Raw genomic sequence first — 15,844 nt, 5'->3', positions numbered from 1 at the left:
GCATGGCCGAAAGGAAGGATTTGAGTCTGAAAAATATATTTGAAGTGTTGCAAAACTATGATAAACTTCCTAAATGTAGTCAACGTGAAGCTTCAATGGAGATGGGGCCGATAACTGTTTCGAAAAAATTCACAGCAATGAAGAAAATGAAATGGACGAGAATTTTTCACGTTACGTAGCTGTTGACGATAACCTGCAAACATCAGGAGAAAAATCTGATTCTGAAATTGTTACAGACATCAAAAATTGCAAAGTTATTTCCAATCAAGAAATGGAGGAATCAGACTCAGAAGATGAAATAAACTCATCAGTGCCATCTTCAGTGGAAGTCAGAAAAGCACTTAATGTATTGGGGCAAGCTTTAGAACAAAGAGGAGGAATATCGAAAACTATAAAAACTTCTATAAACTCTTAAATGATGTTGAAAAGTTAATTTTAAGTACTGCAACTCAAGCAACCATTGATCATGTTTTTGCAAAACTTTTGTAAAACTTTTGTAAATATAATCTTATATAGGGTTTACTTTATTAAAATAATTAAATTAGTTAAAATAAAGCATTAGTGTTGTCATTATTTCAGCTTTTAAAATGTGTGCATTTAGAATATATCGAAAAAATTTGATTTTTTCTTCTTCAAATGTTGAATTGCCTCTTAATAAAATCAGCCGCTTAATAAAATCAAAAGAGCATAAAGCAAAAGTGATTTTAATAAACGGCGGGCACTGTATAACAAATGATCCACCTATAGATTAAAGCCATTTGTCATTCAAGTTCATTGTAAGATTTTATTCTAATTTGAAAAAAAAATGTTTTTGTGGTTTAATATGCTAAATTTAAAGACCAGCAATTGGAAATGTTTTAAAAAAAAGTACTTTCTCATAAGCCAAATAACTTCTGTGACTTATTGTCCAATGGAATCACTCCTTTGATTTGGTAGTTTGATTTATCATCTAGACTTCTGTGAATAGGACAAATCATAATGCCTCTTTTTTGAAACATGATCAGGTTATTAAAGTTCTACGTTAATTCATATTGTTAATTTTAAGTTCCAATTATAAAAAAATAATAAAACAAAAAAAGTTAAAATTAAATTTTTCTTCGAAATACATTTAAATTACTAATATGTATAAATAATAATTTTTATCAAATTTTCTTAACTTCAAATTGCCAAAAAACGGGCTGTGTTTTTAGTTATTTAATTTGTTTAAATAATTCTTTTAGGTGACGCTTACGGATTATTCTCCAAGCACTTTAAGTGAGAAAGGAAAATTTCTTCTTCATGGAGATGGAAAGTGCATCTGGTTTGATAAATCTTGCAATTTGATAGTTTTTGGCAATGCTGGAACAGGTCTGAATTGTGAACACACCATAGCTGATGCCCCTGCTATGGCTCATATGTGGGAATATATCCTATCTAGAGAGTGAGTTATTATTTCTGTTCTTTTTTTCCTTTTTTGTAATATAATTTTCCAAAATATTTATCTCACTATAGTCCATTCCACCTTAAGTTGGCACTGGAGAGAAAGGTAGGAAATGTAATACTCCGCCTTTGAAAAGTAATTCTTCGCTATTTTGGAATTAATTGCAGTTTAAATGCGCGTACAAATATAAATAAATGTTGCAAAGTAAGAAAAGTATATCTTGAAACATTCATTAGAAGTTTTTCATGTTTAAATGTATTTAACTTATAAATACCTTCTCAGTAAAGCGAATGTACAAAGAAGAAGGAGGTGTTTTAGTTTGGCGCTGAATTAGTTTTCAAGGACAAGGAATTGGCTCATTGGCTATGTTTCTACACTGGTCAGTCAGCTTTTCCATTCACTTTGGCTTTGCTTAAGTGTCCTATCTCTTGTGCAGTTCTTATTTCTTTTCTTTTCTTTTTCTTTTTTTTTTTTGTATTTGAATATTTAATTTTCTAAATATTAACCTCATCTGTACAATATTTAATGAAAAGTTTTTTCCCCTCAGAATAAATGAAAAGCCAAAAAAAAAAACAAAAACAAAAAAACAACAACAACAACACCCCAATAGACAGGTGAATATTATTAAGCTGATGACAGTTGAGCATATTTGCTGTGTAGCTAATTCAACATGTGTTTTTATTATTATTTTTTTACGACAAAAGAAAAAATTGTTTTCGCTTTGATCGATCTCTGTAAAGATTCACATTTTGCGTCTTTTGCGGCATGTTTAGTTCTGAAGTACAATTCGCTTTTTATAGGAACTTAAATAATGTAAAAATTTAAGATTTTTAGTTTGTTCAATTAAAGGGACTTTTAAATATTATCTGAAATACAATTTCCATAATAGAAGTGTTAATCCGTTACTTATAAACTAATAAAATGTATAGGAATTGAAATAGTTTCAAAAAAGACGCAAAATTTGAATCATTAATTTTTTTTAAACATCGAAAGGTTAATTTAAACCAATCAATATTTTAATAATTATTTTTGAAATACAAAGCCCAAAAAGCTGAGAAATCCTTTCCCTTATGTAGAAAATATTAAGATATTTCAGTATCTGACAAAATATTTCGAGGCTAACTAATTCTAATGTACTTAAATAACAAATTATACGGATTTTTCTCTTAAGCCTCTTTTCACCTGCAAAGGTCCTGAAAAGTAAAGGAAAGTTCTGATATTTCAAAATATGTATTTTCTTTTGAAGAAATGCGCCCACCCATCCAAGTAGAATTTCGCCTGATGAGAAATTGTGGATTGAATTCAATTCAGGGCTACCCCACATAGAGTTTGCAGAAGGAACTGTCAACTGTTAAAATATTAAATGAATAACATGATAACCACCAGGATAGGGGGTTATCATGTTATTCAAAGAGTTCCTGTTGAGTCTAAGAGGGTGGGATATGGCAGCTGAAAACATGGGGGGGGGGTACAGTACGCCCCCCCCATATGGATAATACTAATTATTTTTTTCAGGTAAGTTCTTTTGTCTCTTAGAAGCAAATATATTTCAGAAAAAAAAATTTTTATAGTAAAAAAAAAAAACTTTTCTGAAATTTTTTTTAAAATTTTTTATTTATAAAAAAAAGAACAGTAAATATTAAAAAAACATAGGTATGATATTTTTCATGATCAATGATTTCCTGCCTATGTTGACTTTTTCTTCCCCAACAAAACACCAATGAGGGATAAATTAATGTACATTTATCTGCAAAAAATAAGCATATAAAAATAAATATTTAAAACAAAGTATTTATACGCATCTATGCATTTCGTTTTTTTTTACTTAGATTTCAGCAAAAAAGAATCTTTTTAAATATATATTTTTTTGTTTAAAATTAGTTTCGTTTAATTAAAAAATTATAATAAGAAAAAAAAACAGTAAGTATTATAAAACATAAGTATGATCCTTTTCATGATCAATAATTTCCAGCCTATGTTGACTTTTCCTTCCCCAACAAATCACCAATGTGGGATAAATTAATGTACATTAATCTACAAAAAATAAGAATAAGAATATAAAAAGTAAATATTTAAAACAAAGTATTTTTGCGCATCTATGCATTTCTTTTTTTTATTTTTTTTACTTAGATTTCAACAAAAAAGAATATTTTTAAATATATATCTTTTTTTCTGTTTAAAATTAGTTTCGTTTAGTTAAAAAATCATAATAAGAAAATCTGCTTTTTAAGTACTAATTAAGAAATCAGCTTACAACTAGCATCTAAAAATAATAATTATGAGAAATGCTCTAAAAAATCGTGCTCTTTTCCGTATTCTGTACAAAATTTTGTATGATTCTTGGTTTTTTTAAAAAAAATCGGTGTTTTGCTTTCTTAAACGCCAATACTGGCCACTTTCTCTCCCTTTGTTGCTACCTCATCCCATACTGACTTAAAGAGTAACCCAGTTTCCATGTAATCCGGTCTACCTACCTTTCTCTCCAGTGCCAACTTAAGGTGGAATGGACTATAGCCTATATATGCATATTTCTCCAGTACTTAAGGAGTTGTTTTGAATTACAATACATGTTTGCTATTTAATATAATTTGTGTGTAGTTGTTGTTTACTTTAAAAGAAAAAAAAGGTGTTTCATAATGGTTTGCCCTTAATACTTAAAGAAAAGTAGAATGTAGAATATGATAGGTAGAGGTGCGCAACCATATTGGTCAGCCACATCTGACCTGCCAGTCTTTGGTGTGTTCTCCTGCCAATGCAATTTGAAAAAATTATTATTATTTGAAAAATTGAAAAACAAAAATGGCTAAAGTATTATAAAAAGTGTCAGCCAACCCTTTTTTTAAATCGTGGGAGAATGAAAACTTATCTGAATATATTTCTTTCTTTGTGTTCTGTATGTGGACATTTAGAACATGGACATAGCAAGCGAAATTCACTTTTGAAAGCTATGACTATTTCTTTTTTACTTTGTAATTTGTTGTTAGCTTAATAAGAAATGCTAATTAAAAAAAAATGAAATGTTTAATCTTTAATTCTTAAAAATTTCTGATAATTTACTACACCGGCATAAGAGTCTTAAATCTTTATATTTCCCTCAAAATTCAAATTTTATATTGCTTTAAAAGTGTTTTGTTTTAATTTAAATTTCTAAAGTTTCTTTCTTGGTAATTGGGATTGTTGACATTATCCATATTTCCTCTTAGTTATTTGAATTACTGATATTGTTCATGTTGCGTCTTAGTTATTAGGATTACTGACATTGTTTATATTGTCTCTAATTTAAAAGCCTCTTGTTGATTAATATTCTAGGCAATTTTTGTTTTGAAAGTCATAATCAAATTTGAATATTTACTTTGTTAGCTTTTTTTCTTAACTTTGTTTGTTAGCTTTTTTTCATATTTGATAATTAACTTTGTTAAGTTTTGTTTCAGGTCAACATATGCAAATATCTTAAATTGTATACAAGTTATTGTTAATATTACGGTTTTTAATATTACGGTTTTTAATATCATGTTTTATCTGGAAAATTTTCAAATAACTGGCTCTAATTTAAAATTACTTAAAGAAAATTTCAATTTTTTATTTTATTTTGCAGGGTTCTAGAAAAGTTGTTTGATGAGAATGGTTATTGTATGCCATTTAGCAGAGTTTTTAAACAAGCTAAATTAAAAGCTCCTTATCGATTGATATGGGAAATATCTCCTGAATTAAAGACTTGTATTGAAGAAGCTGTATCTTTTTCTATCACTGTAAGAATATTCAAGCATTGATATTTAACATCTATATCTTTACTGATAAATTATGTTTATGTTTAAATATTTAAATAAATTCTGTTGTCTGTTGTTATGGCTCCACTTGTACACACTGGTAACGGAATAGGTTCGTTCTTAAAATTTCTTTAATTTTAAAAACATTATTTTGACAAGTTATTTTATGAGTCAAAATTGTGTGCAGTTTGTCTAAAAACGTTAAAAGATTGAGAAACGTGTATATATATGTGTATATAAACGTGTATATATAAAAACGTGTATATAAACGTGTATATATATGTTTCAAATATGTGTGCAGTTTGTCTAAAAACATTAAAAGATTGAGAAAGATTTCATTTTTCAGTGAAAATATTGTAATCAATGTCTCTTAAATAATTTTCTGTAATTTAAATTAAATTAAAAAATGTACTCAAAAATATGTCACATAATAATTATCATAATGAGACTATATTTTAAATTCATAAATAAGTATATTTCTTGCATTTCTGTAATATTTTTCTTTTTCCTAAAAAAAATTTTGAAAAATGTTTAAGCACACTGGCTCATGAATAATTAGAATCCCTTCTCTGTGTTATGATTATTAGGTAATACATTATTTATGTTAATAATACTATTATTTTTTTGTTTAATTTCAGAATAATAATGATTTGGATTTAATAGTTATGGATCACAATGAATTTGGAAAAGGTGCTATCAAAAAATGTAAGGTAAGATTATGTTTGGGATAAATAAAATTTTTGCCATGACATGATGATTTAACTAAATTTATGATTTGTAAGAATTTTTCAGCTTTTTTATGTGTTTAAAAGCAATTTTCTTTTATTTAATTTATTTGTGAATGGTTATTATAATAAAAAGTAAATTCCATAATTTTTTTTAAACAGTAAAATGCAATTTTATTCTTTTTATTTCTATATTCCTTGTTTCACTCATACTTTTTCCTGGCATTAAGATTCAATTTGATTAAAGTTTGGAGAACTAAAGATTTACTGTAACTGTAAAATCTGTTCTAAAGGTTCAAAAGAGTTATTAATGCTATCGAAAGAATAATACATTGAGTTCTGTTATATATAAGAGAAATCCTACAAATTTTTGTGTCCCATTCTATTTTTATTTCATCACATAAATTCTGTTTCAAAAAAAAAAAAAAGAGAGAGAATAAGTAAATAAACAAATCAAAAAAATTAAAGTAAAAAAAAAAAAGCAACCCTTTTTTTTTTTACCAAAGCTGCTTCTCTCTCCTTTTCAAGTAAATTTAAAAGTTTTTTGTCCACAAATTTTTTTTTGTAAAGTTTTTCTTTTCTTTTTAAAGCTCTCTGCATTTTCAAAAGCAATTTTCTTAAAACTCTTCTTAAAACTCTTTCAAAAATAAGAAGTAAATATTCCTATTTGTAATGTAATCAATTGATTTAATAGAATAAAGAAAAATTAATACTAAATGAAGAAAATAGTAAATAGAAAGATAAATAAAATATATTTTGCAGAGAGTAAACTTTTGATGCAAGATTTACTTACCTTTAAATTGTATAAAGCTAATACTAAATTTTGGCGTCTCCGTAATAATTAAAAGTTAGCATACAAATATTTGTTTTGTAGTTTTGTTTGAAATAAATAATAATCAGAAAAAGCTTAAAGATAATACTTTTTCATCTAGACTTCTCCTGATGCTTTTGTACAGTTAGCCCTACAATTGGCCTACTACAAGGATGCTAAAAGATTTGTACAAACTTATGAGGCATCAATGACTAGATTATATCAAGGAGGGAGAACTGAAACAGTAAGATCTTGCACCATTGAAGCAAAGGAATTTGTTTTGTAAGTTCTTTTATACAGTTCTGAAGAATATGTAAAATGAGTTGATAATCTATACAAATTGAAAAACTTAGTGGAAGAAGGTTTCTATGAGAGAGTTTAGTAAATTGAGGAACATTTGCCCTAGAAAACAAAATAATAGTCAGAAGCTTAATACAGAGCTTAATTAAAATCAGTAATAGTGACTTAGCTGGGATTTTTTTTAATATTCTATACATAAAGATGACTGTAATATGTTTTAAAACAAGAAATTATATGCTTGTTCAAATTGTCATTTGTCACTCACTAAACTTTTCAGTTATATTTGCTTTCTTTTTCATAACTTAGAATGTTGCCAAAGTTCTTTGTTTATGTTAGGTTACATGTTAGAAATATCTATTGTTTCTGTTGTGAATAGTTTTCATAACAATGTTTAATGGTATTTTAGAGATGTCTACTTACTAATATTTTTGTGACAAAAAGTCTTTGTATCAAATGTTTGGTTTCATATTAAATTCATTTACTTGTTAATTTTTCTGTTCCCAAAATTGATCTTTGTGAAAATGTTAAGGTGCATATTACAGACTTATATTTTGAGTTTTTGTGGTTTTATTATATTTTGTGCTTTTATTTTGTGATTATTATATTTTGTGGTTTCCTATTTTGTGGTTTTATTTTATTATACAGTACAGAACCCGTTATCCGGAAATCAGAAAACCGGAAAACCAAATAACCGGAACGAAATTCGATAAATTTTCCAGCCATTTTTGAAAAAACAAATGTTTTTCTCCTCATACGATTTCAAGATTTTTCTTTCTTTTTTGAAAGATGTTAACCTTACCATCATTTTGGAAACAATCATTAGTGTATTACTTCATCGTTTTTTTCTTCTTTTCAAGATTATTTCCAAATATACTTTTTTAGTTGAATTTGACAATAAAAAAAACGGCTTTCTGTAGCGATTCAGAAAACCGGAAAAATCAGTTATCCGGAATAGCGATGGTCCCGATCGTTCCGGATAATCGGTTCCCTACTGTACTTACTAAAATTTTGAGTTTTTGTGGTTTTCTTAATCTTCTTAGTATTAATCCCGATTGTCTCTAAACTTAAAGCTGTTAGCTTTCCTGTTATAAAAAGCCCATTTATAATATTATAGACATCTACTTACTAATATTTTAAGTTTTTGTGATTTTCTTAACCTTTTAAGTATTAATCCTGATTGTCCCTAAACGTAAAGCTGACATTTTTCCTGTGATAAAAAGCCTGTTATCCGATGCTGTTCAATGATGAATCATTGTATTGCGAGGAGAGTTCTTTTCTGTCTGGCTTACAGTTGTAACACTTGGAGGGTTCAGTTTTTTGAAATTGAAGTTACTTCCAATTGAATTATTTCAAAGTGGATTGAATTTATTCCATTTCATTTATTCCAAGTGAAGTTCATCTTCAGGTATTAATTGGTTTTGAACATAATAATATTCTTAGTCTGAATCTTATTAATATATTGGGTATAGTTATAATTTAAACCTACACAGATTTGTAAATAAAAGTTTTTTTTAAAAAAATAATAATTTATCTAAATAATAATTTATATCAAGCTGATGTGATAGGGTTGGAAAAAATTTTGGTGTTGCTTTATTTTGGTGTGGAAATGCATGCTGCCTTGATTTACTTTTCTTAATTACTGCGATTCTTTTCTAGTTTTATTAATCATTATCTATTTTCCATTTTTCTGCTATATAACTTTACATTTCCTATTTCAAACCTGTTTTGCTTTTTCTTTTCACATCTAGCGAGTCTTGAGAACGGGTGCTATTTTTGATCCCTTCAAATATGTTGAATTTTTCCACTTCACTTGAAACTCCAAATTTTTAGATTACCAAATAAATCTTTCTTTTTCAGTTTTTTTTTCGGTTTTATTTAGTGCACTGTACCTATTTGTTATTTTTTGGAATCGCAGCCCAACCTCCGAAAAATTATATTTTTTAAAGGACATGCTCCTCGTATTATGAAAAATATATTTGTTTCATAAATTAGAAAAATACACAAACAAATATTGAAGTAAATTTTTCAAAATCTTATAATTCAGAAATTTGTGCTTTACAAATATAATTAGAATATTGCAAATGTAAATTTGTAAATTTAATAAGTTTATTAAACTTAATAAATAGGAGTATGCAGCAAAAAGATTGCCCTGCAGAAAAGAAGAGGTCATTATTGCAAAAAGCAGCTTTAAAACACCAGAATATGTACAGAGATGCAATGAATGGACGAGGCATTGACAGACATTTATTTGCTCTTTACGTTGCTTGCAAGGGATTGGGTTATGTAAGTAGCCTTTTTTTACATAATTTTTTGTAAGAGCGGATGTGATTAAATGTTGTTTAGTTTATCTTTTTATAATACTTGCAAAGAGTAGATTTGATTGTTATATGAGTTTATTGGGAAAAGGATATTTTTTAATTATGAGTATTAAATAATAGTGTAAAAAGTAATTGACTGATGTAGAAAAATAATTAAAACTGTTAGCACACATTTATTTAGATTCACATCAAAGTGTGTATTTATAATCAGTTAGAAATAATCTTTAAATAGGTTAAATTTATCTTTTGAAAGTTTAATTAATTATATAGCTTAATACAAAATTCATAAAATACTAAGTTAGTTTGTAATGAAAATTCAATTAAGTGCATTTGTTTTTTAATGTTATTTGAATTCTGATTGTGTAATTACTATTAAACTTTGTTGTTAATCACCTTTTTTCTTTAACAGCATATAAATAAAAAAAATGTGGAAAGTATTGTATATTATTTATTAAATTGTATATCTATATAATTTAATAAATAATATTTTTGTTACCAAATATAACTTTCTCTTTTAAATTTTATTTGTTCAAATTGATATTTAATAAGGAAATAATGAATAGAAAATCTTTCAATAATGTATCTTTTAGATCATATGTTATGTCTGGAATTGTTCAGATTAAGAAAATACATCAACCTACCAGTTTCTATATTTAAATTATTTTGTAATAAGTTAAAAAAATATCAATTATACTAATGTGGCATATATACTTGTCACATCACTTTCTCTTTCTTATTCAAGTTAAGTGCAAAACTAACTTCTAAAGATGCTAAAAAGCCAAATATATAAAAATTTATGAAGGTAAAAAGATAAGAAAAATATGAGTATATGTAGTTAGCCTAAATGAGAGCTGAGAATCTTAAATTATGTATATATATATATTTTTTTTAAAATCTTTAAATGAATTTTTTTCCAAATGTTTCCCCCCCTCCCATTAGACTGTACAGTAGTTTAATTTATTTGAAAAAGGCAAAACTCAGTATTATTACATTGTACTGTCTGCTTAGAGCAGTGCACCTCAAATTTTCTGTTCAACACATAATGTATCTATATTTTCCATGAAATATGGATTTCTGGATAAATAAGTCTATCTTAAATAAGATACATCAAGAAGAAACAAATAAGTAAATATAAAGAAAATTAGAAAAATATATTTTAAGTAAAATTTTTTATAACAAGTTTATGTAACAGACTACTGTTTCATACATATTTTCATTTGTCGTACCATCATTTATCCTTTTTTTTATTTATTTTATTTGTAATTGTTAAAAAATAAAAATTATATTTGTAATGCTTATGATTCATAATTAATGTTTATAAATTTTTTTAATATCTACTAAAATTGCTTTAAATTTTTGGTTAACATATTTTTCTTAGGAAAGTGACTTTTTGTATAAAACCATCACTCGTCCGTGGACTTTATCTACTAGTCAAACACCCCATACTCAATTGACTGCATTACCTGATGCAAATTTGCACATATTTAATGACAAAGTAAGTATTTATTTACAAAATTTTTAAAACTAAGTTTTCTGAAGTAATGATTGAAAATTTATTTTGATAAGTTCTGGGAAAAACACAGACTTTCCATTGTATGTATATTATATATATGTATATATACCTGTATATATTAATTATGGAAACAATTTCAGAATTGTATTATTGAACGTTAAAAACAATTTTATTTACAATTGAAATCTATATTGTACAAAATGCTTACAGCTATGGATATGTTATCCAAATTAATGAAATTTCATAATTTATCCAAACTATGAAATTTAGGAATATGCTGGTATTTATTTGTTCCAGGTGTTACTTCCAAATATTAAAGTGTTTGGATATCAAATCGTAATACAAAGTTGCATTAAATGGATTTCAATCAAAGATTTTGCAGGATGTATTGCTTATGATCCGATTCAACTGAATATATTATAGTGCCATTATCACTACTGTCTGTTTCAGAATCAATATCTGAAATATTTAGCATAATTTCTATTTGAAGTTCAGTTAAACATTTTCGGCACTTTGTCATTGAGAAATTTGACGTTATCAATTTAAAACTGGACTGCATATACAAATGAACATAACTGTAGCAAAAATAAAACTCTCCCACCTACTATTAACAAACATCACATGTTCATTTTAAAGGGGCGTCATGAATCATGTGATTCAGAAACATTCCTTAGTTTTCATGTTATATTATCAAACACTATGTGCATGTGAGTGGTATATCTCTCATTTCAAGTAGAAGGTCAAATCTACATGTGTTTCAAATCCTTTGGACCTACAATGCCATCTTGTGCTAAAAATTATAGTTTTTAAATTGTTCCAAATATGTGATGGTGAACTAAAATGCTCTCTGGTATGTTGGCGTGTTGACAGGAAAATGAGAGCAACTATACAGGACAGTTAGCGCGAAAAGGTTATCCTGTTTAATATTTACTCTATTATTAGGAATGAATCTCTTGTCGACATATAGACTTGATAGCTACATGAACATCGAATCTGTACAAAAATCTTATTTTTATCATTTATTTTACAAAGTTACTTTTTTTATTATTTTAGTTTGTTAAATAATATCTTTGCAGGTTGAGGCAAAAAAAATTTGGAAATTGATTTATATTAATTTTTTTATTTGAATTAACTGAAAACAAATTAAAGTAATAATTAATGCCTGAAAAGGTGTTATTTAAAATTCTAATTTGGGAACTTTTGCTATTTTAATGATTTAATTGAACCTACTTCTATTCCATAGGTTTGTACTGGCGGTGGATTCGGACCTGTGTCAGATGATGGTTATGGGGTGTCTTACATATTTCCTTCAGATCAGCGCATATTTTTCCACATCTCGTCGAAACATGCCTGTCCCCAGACAAGTTCACAGAGATTTTATCATTTGTTATCTGAGAGCATGGTAGAGATGCTTCAGCTCTTTGATGAGAAATGACAATTTGGGCTGTAATGCGTCTATTTATGCCTTCTTCGTGCTTGTTCCTTATGTAATTTTTTAAACTAAGTGTTATCATTCCAAAGTATTTACTTATATCTAGAACTATTTTTGGTGTTACTTTTTAATGCCTGGGAAGGTTCTATGTGAAAAGATATGGATTCTGAATCAGAAATGCATTAAGTGGTGATTGTGGAAATGGATAGTTTTGTGTGGATTTTGTTTTCTCAGAGAGAAAAGTTTGTGTAAAGTAAAAATTTAAGAAGTGCAGTCTTGTTATGTTTTATGTACATAAAATAAAATGAAGTTAATGTAAAATAATAAAAAAATTAAATTCATAAAATGAATTGAACTGAACTATGTGTATTTTTTTTTACTTAATGTACCTAATAAAAGTAAGCCAAACAACTATAAAAAATTGCTTTTGAAAATGCAGTCAAATATGCATTACTTAGTTTTTTTTCCTTCCAAAACTGTTAATGAAAAAGAATTTGTCCAAACAAGTTTTTGACAACTCTAATTTCATAGAATGCCAACCAAATTTTGTTTTGAATATTTATATACTATGTACTATTTTATTCAAATTATTATAGGTATTTTTCAAAACAAAAATCATAATAAATTTTAAATATTAATTTTAAGTGAGAATATTGACATTAAATCTAAGTCTAAAGCAAACCATTAAGTTTGACTGGTATTCCTTTTGCTACTGGTATATATATTTTTTACTGATTTTTATGCCACATTTGATTACAGTTTATTCTTTTCAATGCATGCAATTATTCTCCTGTTTTTATGTATTTTGTCTAATGTGCTTTATTTACATTGTTTTTTAATTTAGTCGACATAGCACAAAGTATACCCTATCCTTTTGGATTCACCTTTATTTTTTAGAATTCATTGGTGGTGTTATTTTTTTCTTTAAGGTTTTTAGCTTTCTTTTTTCTTTGTTTTATTTTTTTTTATACATTTCTTTCTTTACTTAAGTATTAGTTACAAAAACTGTTTGTTTAAAAATACTTATTTTTAGTGTTAAATATAAATCTGTTCTTATGAAATAATGTGCCATTTAAGTTTGCCTACCCTAGTTCCAATTAAATTAAGTACTCTCAGTTTCAGTAGTTTTCTTTTTGTAGTTTCCAACAATATTTGATGCGTTTTATTAAAAAATAATGAATGATTAAAGCAACCCAAAGGATTGAATTGTAATTGTTACATTTTTATGGGCCATTATGCAGTAATGCTTTATATACAAAATGCTTTAAATTTTTCTGTGACTTCTTTTCTTATGATTCTTTTTTTCGTATTTCGTTCAAGCTTAAATGCTATAGATTTAATTAAAAAAAATATTTTTCTAAAACTTATTTCTTAATAAAAATTATTTTATCTGACAGCGAATTTAATTGCGTGAAACTTTTCTAAAACCATCTATTTATGTTCCTGATTTTCTCCTAATAAAACAGAATTTAACGTCTTCTTTAAGTTTAAGTTTGATTTCAAGCGTAATTCTATTAATAAAAAAAACTTGGAAAGGAGCATTATATTTAATTTAATTTATATTGTCATTCAATTAAAACACTAAAAAATATGAAGATTAAAAGAAAGATGAAAAGAAACCGAAGGAAACAAACCTAATTTGAATAAGAGATTGTTTAAATAATTAGGGTTGCTAATTAGTGATATAATAGCAAATTTGATTATAAATGAAACTTCGTTAATCCATCAATCAATGTTTCCGATTTTTTTTTGATAAAAAAAACATTCATAATTAATTGAACTCTTAACACTTCCTAAAAGTAATATAATTCACTCAACACCTTTTAGATTGTACTAACACTTTCCACCTCAAGACTAAAATTTGATTGACTGAAACATAGTATTACAGGTAGCGATTAAACAAAAAGCAATGTCGGCAATTCATTTGATTTTAATGAAAAAATCAGATAAAAATCTACAGTACCAATAGAAATGCTAGCAAATAAGAAATAATTAAAGTAGAATATTTCTTTACACATTATGCAGAGATGGTACAAAATTGATATCATTTATTTAAGAATTAGCAAAAGTATTAGAATTAACAATTCTGGAGTTGCCATATTCACCTTCAAAGGTTTTACAGTATGTTGATATGTCTTTAATGAAAGAGATTTAAGTGTTTATAATTTTGGATTTATGATCAAGATTCTAAGAGTTAAGGGAACATCGCAGTTTTTTTTATTTATTTCCGTTTTATTTTTAATCTTCTTTTTCTTGTTATAAAATGACAAAATTGCCTCTTATTTTATCTTGATCTGTTTTGATCATTTGAGTATTAGTATTAATGAAGAGCGTGATTGCATGTCTAAAATGAATGAACTGATTATTTGTATGAAATGTTAGAAGTTATTATTTGTGTGAAATGTGATTTCTATCAATCACATTGCTTTTGCTTCAGGTTTTTGTAAGTATTTTATTTAACAAAATGTATTTAGTTTTACAATTCTTAACGTTATTATTATTTTTAAACAAAGTTAGTTTCGATTGAATAAGAATATTGAAGAAAGAAATGAAAGGTGAGAAATTGAATATGCATGGGTGTACATTGCAGATTTTCGGTAAATGTCATTTTTTGTTTTCTGAATTTCAATGTCATGTCAAATTATTAATATATCAGTTAAATGTTATGTTTAAACTTAAATGTGTATGTCTATGTGTATTTTTTACCTCTTTTTCTATTAATATCGATCTTATTTAAAGTGATTTTTGAATTGTTTATGTGCTATTTTTTAGGAAGGACTTATTATGATAAATTATTTATTTTACTGAGTTAATTATCTCTTTTTTATTTTTACTGAGATTATGTAGGGGTCTTTATTTTTATATTTTACATTTTTTGAAGTTCATACTTTTAAATGTATTTTATAATTGATCTCAACTGATTTGGTTTTGTTCATTAAAAATCAATTTCGTTTTTATTGTTGTGAAAAAGTAAGCTATCGAATGCTTACATTTGTACAAAATATGTCCACTGCATTTTTTAAATAAAATGTAAAAAAATCTGCATTGTTTTTTCGAGCGTTTTGATATTTATTGAATATTTGTTTCGTCATAAGAAATAATTGTTGCGATGTTCCATTTATACAATAACTTTTTTTTTGAAAAAAAAAACATTATTTATATGATTAATTTATAAATATGGTAACACCCCTGCAACCAAAATGGGGTTTTGGGGGAAAATTCCTCCCATAAGCCATCCTCAAGTATTAAATTAATAGACAAATCTAGAATTAAATCAGTTGCAGAATGAACAGAAAAGATATATGATGCATAAGGGAGCTAACCCTATTTCTTTAAGAAACATGATAAATTAATAAAAACACATAAAATAAGCACAATAAAAATAAACTTATAAAATTTCTTCCTAACTCTTTGAGTCTTGCGAAATACTGAAGAAAATCACTACTCTCTCTCTCTCTCTCTAATATTTGAAACTACTATTTTTGATGTAATAAATTGTAATAAATAAATAAATAAAATAATTAATAAGTAGAATATATATTATAAAAAATGTTCTGC

The 15,844-nt window shown here is 26.3% G+C and overlaps 1 protein-coding gene across 3 annotated transcripts in view; it reads left to right on the top strand.

The window, feature by feature from the left end:
* The window catches only part of LOC107452079 (carnitine O-palmitoyltransferase 1, liver isoform), a 54,891-nt gene extending 39,560 nt beyond the window's left edge, over positions 1-15,331 (top strand). For all 3 annotated transcript variants that reach the window (XM_071179860.2, XM_071179859.2, XM_043049332.3), the window contains exons 12-18: positions 1,221-1,420; positions 5,016-5,169; positions 5,826-5,897; positions 6,845-7,005; positions 9,150-9,306; positions 10,720-10,836; positions 12,098-15,331. In XM_071179860.2, the coding sequence (XP_071035961.2) occupies positions 1,221-1,420; positions 5,016-5,169; positions 5,826-5,897; positions 6,845-7,005; positions 9,150-9,306; positions 10,720-10,836; positions 12,098-12,289 (1,053 nt within the window). In that variant the 3' untranslated portion in view covers positions 12,290-15,331. The remainder of the gene's footprint in view (positions 1-1,220; positions 1,421-5,015; positions 5,170-5,825; positions 5,898-6,844; positions 7,006-9,149; positions 9,307-10,719; positions 10,837-12,097) is intronic.
* Positions 15,332-15,844: the final 513 nt, after the last annotated feature.

This window comes from Parasteatoda tepidariorum, chromosome 1 (genome assembly GCF_982258835.1).
Source record: "Parasteatoda tepidariorum strain Cologne lab strain chromosome 1, Ptep-v5.0, whole genome shotgun sequence".
NCBI classification, from domain to species: Eukaryota; Metazoa; Arthropoda; class Arachnida; order Araneae; family Theridiidae; genus Parasteatoda; species Parasteatoda tepidariorum.
This window is presented reverse-complemented; position numbering and strand designations above follow the sequence as displayed.